Here is a 9,063-nt window from a genome sequence, read left to right as displayed (position 1 = left end):
AGACAAATCATACAGCAAAACAAGCTACCATGGTAACTAATGCCCCATGCCAGTTACCAACATTGATTCACGCGGTAATTAAGACATTTGAGCAGAGAAATTTGGTACTACGCAACTGGGGGGGCTATTAGGGTGACTGCGACTTGAGTTTGTTTTTGGTTTTTCCTTCTTTTATGTTCTTTTTCATGGGTTTGAAAATCACAAGTTCAATGGATCATGGTAATATTAGATAAGTCACATCTTTCTTCCAACTGAATTATTCTAAATTTTCAATATTTTATAACAAGGTTCTCAACTAAATCAATGAAGTGTGTGTGGATGATCTTTTACCCGTCACAGAAGTTCCCTCAACATATGTGCTACCTTTTAAGTCGATGTTTTTGTCTTGGTATACATCACAATAGCTAATTTATCATTGGAGATTCCAGAGACCATTACTTTAAACAAAGTTCTATAAAGCTGGTCATTTAGCTGAACTGGATCACCAACCAAATATAAGCACTTTGATTTGTTTGGATACGCTCGAATAGTACTAACCTAATCAAACCATGAAATAGCAAGATTAGCAATCTTTGGTTTAGTCCTTCGATGATTGAAATAACTTGTAAATCTGAAAGCTCCTCTCAATAGTTCACCTGTGCCCTATAGTTACTTTCAGTATAAGATCCCTTAATGCTTGCTCTGTAATTATCCCTGTCAAAATTACCAAAATATTGATCTCTTGCTTTTGTTGCAGTCATTTGGGCAAATATAGTTTTGAGCTTGCAAGACTAAGTCTAACAGACAAATATTAATTTCAGGAAATCTGTATTGATGAGTGTGTCAAATTAGTTTGACTTGAAAAATGCAGAGGTGTTGCTCACATCAGGTATGCAATTGATTTTTCATTCTAATTTGTTTTCATCAGCTTTTTTTGGGGGATACTTCAACAATAAACCAAAGCATTTTTTGTTATGATAAAAATCTAATGGCATATATAATTCTATGATATGTTAGCACAACAATACCCTTAGGAACTGTAAGACTATACTAATACAAATTAAGATGAATCCAAGGGACTTGGTGGCTTCAATAATTGATATATGTAAAGATGCATTTGTGTATGTGTATCTTGTGTACATTCATGTGTGTATGCTCTAAACAAAGACACGTACTTCACATAATTTGTACTTTGCTTGTGAGGCCAGATATTGTTGTATTCTTTTTCAATTAAAATTCAACTACAAGAAAATCATAATAGTGAGCAACAATTAGGATAAATTTCTTTGGATGCCTCACCTCACCTCCAAGGGATGAAGATTTGAGACCTGGTGCCTTCATTAAACTTAAAAAAAGAATGAAAAGATACCTTTGGACTTTAAATCCATCTATTGCTGAGATATCTTCATAATGTCTGTATTGTGTTTCTTTCAGCTAATTCCAAGAAATTTGAAGAAGTCGGTTTCCAGCAAGTGCTGTACCAATCATACGAATCAGTGAGGATATGAATTCCAAGTCTCGTAGGGCAGTGATATCAATCTGTTGTATATGTGAAGCCAAAAGAAATGGGCCAAAGCCGTTTTTTTACAGAAAAGCTGAATGGAGAAATAAAAGGGTAAAAAATGTTTGCTGGATTTAAGTAAAAGTTTCTTCTCCTAGTGAATAAGTCTCATCTCTGGGACTTATCTCTATGGTTTTCTCTCTTGTTCCATTCCACAAAAATATACTAGAAAATATCAAAATTAGTGTATGAAATTGTAAGATAGTGTTATTGGTTTGATAATATCTTTGTATTGTACAAATTCTGAGTATAGTGATTTTGCACCGTGCTCCCGTGGTTTTTTCCGGGTTTCCACGTAAAATCTTGTGTCTCTCTTTTATTTTCATTGTGTTTGATTGCTTGTTGCGATTGCTTCTCATGTGCATTTTATTTTTCTCCATTTTGAGTGGGTATTAGTGTATGTCTACAACGTGTTTGATAAAATTATTCTTTGACGCATCCGCGGTTTATCCCCAACAATATCATGCTTCAAATATTGCCCTAAACTTGGGTATGTGTAGACAAAGTGATAAAAATTGTTATATGGTGTGCACTGTCACCCACCATTGCCTCTTTACCACCTCCCCCCCCATCCTGGCTCTCTCCCTCGAGTGATCAAAATTGTTCAGTGAGGTTTATGAATTTAACACAACTTCACATTAATGGGGCTAAGTCAGTCTGCATATAACTACTAATGCTTAATTGAGGCTCCCCATAGAGTATAATACTGGTATTCAGGAACATTAGGTGGCATGGGTACCTTGATCCATTGCATCAAATTCAAAGCACCTTAACTCTTCCATGATTTCAGGAGTAACCTGTTTCATAAGAACAAAGAAAGATTAAAAAAATTGAGGCTACGTCAGAGGTTCATTTGGAGATGAATTGGAAGATTGTGGGTAAAAGTAGGTTTATTGTTGCTTATTCGTATTGCCCTCGTTAATCAATAACTTAATTACAGCATAATCGGTTACAATTAACCCAGTCGAAATTTATAGAATTGAGGGAGACTGAATCTTAATTGCAGAATCAAGAGTTAAATAAGCATTGCAATGGTACCAGTATCAATCTACACCAATAGCCCAAATATAAACCCATTAGACACATTTGAAAATTAGATTACATGAAGTACCAACAATTATACAAAGCTTAACTGCACAGCACAAATTTCATTAGCATTTCCTCGAACACCTCAAGTGCATCCCTTTTACTTTGTCATTTTGAGCAGCATTTGTACATAAAACTTCCTCCACTACAAGGACAAAGAAGCTCATTAAATTTGATGGAAGTTGAGGTACAGGAAGCAAAATGTCGTTTCTAAGTAAAAGAAGAAAAAACAAAATTGTTGTTAAAACGGAAAGAGAAATACGAAGAAGAGAAGAAGATAAAGCGATCGGAATGGAGATCAAGGCCAAACAAACCATGAGAGGGGATGAAAGCGAGCATGCTCTGCACTCTCTCCCGCTTCCTCAGTGCTTCCATCTGGGGTAAAACTACTGGAGAGATAAACCACTGGAGGGGAGACAGGACAGAAGGTGGTGAGAGAACTAAGAAAAAGAAAGAGGGAAACCACTGGCGACGATATTAGAAGAAACACTCAAATTTTGGGCTAACAAATTGGAAGCCCAAATTGTTTCCTTTTTACATACAATTTCTATTCAAATTCTGGTTCAGAGCCCAAACTTCATAAACTATGAAGTTGAAATGTAGAATAGACGAGACTTTATGGATATAGCCCAAACTGAATGTTATATCAAACTGATTGACTCAAGTATCAGAGAATAGTGAACTAAATTTGTGCCATGTTATGCAATGTTATGACTACATGTGGTGATTTGGTCATGTGTCGATTTGTGCTGTGATTAACTCAATTTTTTCACATATCGTGATGTGTTTTGTCGTGATCAAAATAGCAAAGAACGGTCACAACATTTTAGTCATGTCATGACCAAACGTGCTTTAATTGATATTCAACTATTTTTTCGTAATTAAATTCTTTATTGAAAAAATATTTAATTAGATCTGAAAATGTGAGAAAATTTTGTAAAATTTGTAAAATAAAGAAATGATGTTGGAAAAAAAAAATGTCTATTGTGAATTGTGATTCGCTTGTCCTATATATACCAGACTGTAATGTAATCAGACTAATTTGTGTGTTGTGTTGTGTTGTGTTGTGTTGTGTTGTGTCATACCATATCGAGCTGGTCACTCCATGACTCTCTTTTTTAATTTCCTCTCTATCAGCAAAGCATCAATAAAATCCTTCTCTCTATTTTAGAATGCAATCTCTTATATTAAATATTTTCTTCAATTAGGAAATAAAAGATTGTAACAAATGGAAATTGTTGTATGGCTGTTCAATTTCCTTTAGTTTATGCTCATTCTAAAAATGATAAAGTCTCAGTTGCTACTGTAAAGAATAATGGTAATATTAAACTCTTTTTTAACTAGGAGAGTTAGTAATGCTAATGAGAAATGACAAAAAATCCATTTTTGTTCTATCTTAATTACAAAATTTACAATTTATTGAGCATATTCTAGGATTATTTTAAACAAACAATTATATTCCATATCTGCATTACACATGTATAATATAAATTAAATTTCTTAACCAGATAAAATATTACAACGGATATATTTTGGTTTATAATAAATTATTTAGATTAGGTAATATTTAATATCAATTTACCTGTTTTGCTATTAAATTTTCCAGATTCTTTTATCTCTTCTTTATTTATTTTCATTTAACGAAGATTAGGTAATAACTTATTTGTTAACTGAATTATTATTTTATTAAATCGAATCCTAATATTAATAAGCAAGCAAGTGTTAATAATAGTATATGAAACTCCCATATAATTACAATATTAAACAAATCGTTGACTTAAAACACTAAGCAAGTGTTAATAATTACTTTATTAGTAACATAATTAATTGTGATAACTTAAAATTAATGTTGATGTAGATTTGATGTTGCCCCACCTCCCATGTAATATTTTATAACTTTCTTCTTTCACTTTCAAATCTCGCCGACTCAAATCGTATAAAAATATACGAATAACGACAATTTTTGCATTCGTATGGCAGTTTGAAGTTCATGACTTGACTACCACACGAATTGATACAAATGAAATGCAATAGAAAATCGTAGCAGTTCGAACTAGAAGACAGAATGATGTGGCAGAACACGATATTTCCAAAAAAATAATAATAATTAATAAATAAGAAGAAGAAGAAGAACGCGACACGAGATAGAATCACAGAAACCGTTTTTTCGCTTCTTCGCTTCCTCTCCATCCAAGTCGTCTGTAACAGTTCTTACCTAACAAACTTTGTAGTTATTCACTGACTTGTCAAATCCACAGAGATATATGTAACCTCTAACCCCACTTGTCAGTAACTAGTGACGGACTTTATTATGTGTGTAGTATGCAACAGACAACGCAGGTCGTCTGTGATAGAGCTGTTTGTAAGTCGTCTGTGATAGAGCTACCAAAATAACCCTGTTATCATTAACTGACATGACCGTCCCATAAAGACATAAACACAAGTGGACCCACTAGTCAGGAAAATATTAGGGCTTCATTATTTGTAGTGTGCAACAGACAACCGAAACACCTCTCTCCCTTCGACCGCCAATTTCGCTCTTTTTCCCTCCCCACTCCTTCCACTGAACAATATTCTCTGAGGTAACAGAATATTTCCCTTTAGATCATAACCGTTCGATCACAAACTGATTTCTTCAATATTCGTGTTTGTACTGATCGGACGGTGAAAATCTGGAAGGAAATATTCTGTTACCTTTGGTGATACGAATTCCTCCTTTCACTCCTCGTAAACCCCACTCTCTCTCTCTCTAAATACCCCTTAAATCTTAATTAATTTCGATTCCCTCGCATCCATTAAAGACTTTGTTTGAACACTCGCGCGACGACCCCGCCTTACCTCGTGCTCCCTCCCCTTCTCTTTCTCTACAAAGGATAAAAAAATGCAGAGGAGCAGTTCTAGAATCAGGTACTGTCAGAAAAGATCCATTCTTTCTCTCTCTCTCTGATTCGTCGCTTCCTTTCCGGAATTCAGGATCTGGATCATGTGCGACGACTATACTTAGCATATTAACTCTCATTAGTTTGTTTTAATTAGATCTGGAAGTGTGGAGAAGGCGAAGAGAGGCACAGTTTCAAGACCTTGCTCAGAGGTTTCCCCAAACTTGCTCTCCAAATCGAACAAGACAATGCCCGTTTCTACCGATTTGCCTGATCCGAAACCCGTTAAGGGTTTAGAGAGGAAGTCTCCTGCAAAGGCTGCACCTTTACATGAGGTAGTAGTTGTTACTTTTTTGTTGTTTTTGTCTTGTTACTGCAAAATTTGCTCATTTTCTTCTAAAGTTGTTTCCTTTATCTTAGACAAGGTTGAAGTTATTTATTAAATTTACGTAATTTTACGAGGCAGTTATTTGTTGCTTTCTCAGTGGGTCCCATGGATGATATATCAGTTTCTGCTTTGTTCTTCTTTTGTAATTTGTTAACGGAGTAGTTTTGACTTCATGCATCACATAGACAATAGAGTTGAAACGGCGGTGTATATGGTTAGTGCGCTGCATGAAGCCAAAACTTCTCTGTTAAATCTTAAGCCCTTTTTTCAGACTACTTTTCATTTGAAATTCAGAAGAAAAAAATTCTTTGTAATCTTAGCATTCACATCCCTAACTTTTTTTAGTTCGTCATGTTGTAATTTGTTTCTCCAAATAAAGAGCCTTTTTTTCAGGTAAAGACTTTAACAGAGCAGTTTGACTTCATGCAGCACATAGACAATAGAATCAAAATAGGGCTGCATATGGTTAGTGCGCTGCATGAAGCCAAAACTGCTCTGTTGAAATACTGTTTCCTTTTTCAGACTACTTTATATTTGAAATTCAGAAAATTGATATTTGTAATCTTAGCTGTATATTCTTTATTATTTTTAAATAATAAAAGGTGCCATTTTGGTATGTTTCTGCTTAGTTCCCAAATTAAACACCTTTTTAGTTCAAAGTTTCTGTAAGTCTCCATTACTATGTTGTTGCTTAAAAATGGACAGCATTCATACCTTTCATGAAATTTTAATTCCTTGTATATATTTTCCTCCCTAATTTTAGTGATTTGAACGATATATATCTTAACAGAGCAGTTTTGGCTTCATGATTCGTGCGGTGGATGAAGTCAAAACTGCTCTGTTAAAATCTTTACCTGGATTTACAATTGGTGTTAAAATCTATTTTTGGTTTTTTTGTTTAATATAGAAAAGAGGAAGCAAAATAGCAGAGATGCAACTCCAAATAACAGAGCTTCAAGAAGAGGTGAAGAGAGAAAGAGAAGAGAAAGCAAAAGCCATTGAAGAACTGGCTGAGACAAAGAAAAAGCTATCGCTTTCTCTCTCGACACCGCCTCCGATCACAGTCAGTCTCAAAGACAGCATGGATCAGGTTGAAATTTGGGAGAGAGAAATCGAAAGGGCAAAGGATTCCGAGAGGAACATGCTCGAATCACTCATTTTTCAAACAAAACAACTCGAACAGACGAAAATTTCTCTGGAAGAAGCGAAGCTCGAGATAAGAAATTTGAGAAACAAAGAAGAGGAGGTGGAAATGCTAAAGATTAGAGTTCGGTTCGCGATTGAATCGGAGGAGAAGAGCAAGAAGGCAATGGATGACATGGCAACAGCATTGAATGATGTGTCAGCAGAGGCGAAACAGGTCAAATCATGGCTGTCAGAAACCGAATCAGAATTGCAGAGAACGAAATCAGAACTGGAATCCACAACCATCTCCTTGAAGAAAACAGAGGATTTGCTGAAACTCGAATCAGAACAAACCGAGAGGTTAACATTCGAAAAGGACGAATCCGCCATTGCATGGAGCGAAAGAGAGAAACTTTTCGTGTCTTGCATGAAGGAATCAGAATCGGAAATAAACAAAGGAAAACAAGAGAATTTGAAATTGATTGAATCACAGAGGGTTATAAGAGAAGAGAATGCGAGGATGCGAGAAATGCTGAAGCAAGCCGTGAATGAAGCGGCGACACTGAAGGAAACATTAGAAACCGAAAAAGAGGAGAATTTGAGATTAAAGGAATCAATTTTAGAAAAGGAGAAAGCTTTCCAAACTATTAAACAGGATTATGAATGCTTGCAAGTTAGTGAAAGAAGTGCAAGAGATAGCTTGAAAGAGCTCGAAAACATGCTCGATTCAAACCCGGTTCAAAACCCAGTTCAAACCCCGGTTCAAAACCCAAACCCAAGAATCGATGAAGAAGAAGAGGAGGAGCAAAGAGACAATCCAAAAGAAGCGCAAATGGTGAGAGATAGAAGGCATTCAATTGGTGAACCGGCCAAAATAAACCGGTTTAGTGAGTCAGAGCGGTTCGAACCGTTTGTGACTTTGGCTCGCAAGGACCGGGTGTTTGCAACTAGGAGCAACATATCTGACATGAAGGCTGCGACGCGTGCTGTGGTGCAGGAATTGGGAGAAGAGTATGATTACATAGACCGGGCGCACCTTGTTGGCATGGACTATGGAAAGAATAATAAGAAGAAACCGATTTTTAGGAGATTTGGTGACATTTTTAGGAGGAAAAGTGTTGGCAATTGATTGATTAATTTTTTTTTTTTTGTTAATTTTTTTTTTTACTTTGTGGAATGTAGTTCTCATGTACTTATTGGTAGTTGTTATCATATATTTTCTATAATTTTTCAATTACAAAGTAATAAGATGATGTTATCAAAGTTTCATTTTCATGTATCTAGATAATAATAGATAAATTTTAGTGATGACTGATGAGTTCATGTTGGTTATTATATTTGAGATTTGGTAACTAGAGATTAGCATGTAATTAATTAATTATTTGTTGGCTGGCAATATATGCTAACATCAATTTACATTTTTTTTTTTCTAATTGTCAATAGCTTTCAACAAATTTATTTCATTTAAGTAATTTACTACTGAAAAATATCATAGTTATATTATTGGATAATTTTGTAATATGGTTTATCTTTGTTAAATAATTACCACTCTTTAATTATCTTAACCTATTAATAGTGTTTTCATTAATTAATGCTATCTCGGTAAACTTGATACACTTGTAATTGGTGGAATCTGGTAGATTTCACAAATTAATAGGTTAATTAAAATGCAATAAAATCATTAATTAATTGAAATTTTCCATTTTAAGTGATCATGCCTTAATAATTACTTCAAACAGCAGTAATTTTTCTTATTTTTATACTAAGTAATTAATTAATATAACAAAGGTAGAACTAGTATTTGGTATTCAGCAGGGACAAAATATTTTTAAAATATACTTCTATTTCTATGCCAAAAAATTATAAAAATATACTTAAGATTCAAAATAATACAAAATTATGTCCCACCCTAAAAAAATTATACAAAATATATCTATTTATATGTTTTTGTCAGAAAACATTATAAAAAATATATACTTAATATTCTAAATTCCCCCCTACTAATTATAAAAAAGTTCATCCTTTATATTTATTGAAAAGATTAA

General features: G+C 34.2%; 1 protein-coding gene across 1 annotated transcript; it reads left to right on the top strand.

Annotated features, from left to right (window-relative positions):
• The first annotated feature begins 5,405 nt into the window (after positions 1–5,405).
• LOC144560062 (uncharacterized) lies at positions 5,406–8,266 on the top strand. Its single transcript, XM_078309207.1, has 3 exons — positions 5,406–5,533; positions 5,663–5,840; positions 6,801–8,266. The coding sequence occupies exons 1-3, from the start codon at positions 5,508–5,510 to the stop codon at positions 8,145–8,147; spliced, it is 1,551 nt and encodes a 516-aa protein (XP_078165333.1). The 5' UTR covers positions 5,406–5,507; the 3' UTR covers positions 8,148–8,266.
• Positions 8,267–9,063: the final 797 nt, after the last annotated feature.

The sequence above is a fragment of the Carex rostrata genome, chromosome 10 (assembly GCF_964058835.1).
Source record: "Carex rostrata chromosome 10, lpCarRost1.2, whole genome shotgun sequence".
Taxonomy (NCBI): Eukaryota; Viridiplantae; Streptophyta; class Magnoliopsida; order Poales; family Cyperaceae; genus Carex; species Carex rostrata.
Note: the sequence above shows the minus strand (reverse complement) of the source record. Positions and strands in the feature narration are given on the sequence as shown.

Coding starts and splice junctions, on each gene's coding strand:
- LOC144560062 (XM_078309207.1), top strand. CDS start 5,508: ATGCAGAGGAGCAGTTCTAGAATCAG. Junction 5,534..5,662: donor AGGAGCAGTTCTAGAATCAG/GTACTGTCAGAA, acceptor TGTTTTAATTAG/ATCTGGAAGTGTGGAGAAGG. Junction 5,841..6,800: donor AGGCTGCACCTTTACATGAG/GTAGTAGTTGTT, acceptor TGTTTAATATAG/AAAAGAGGAAGCAAAATAGC.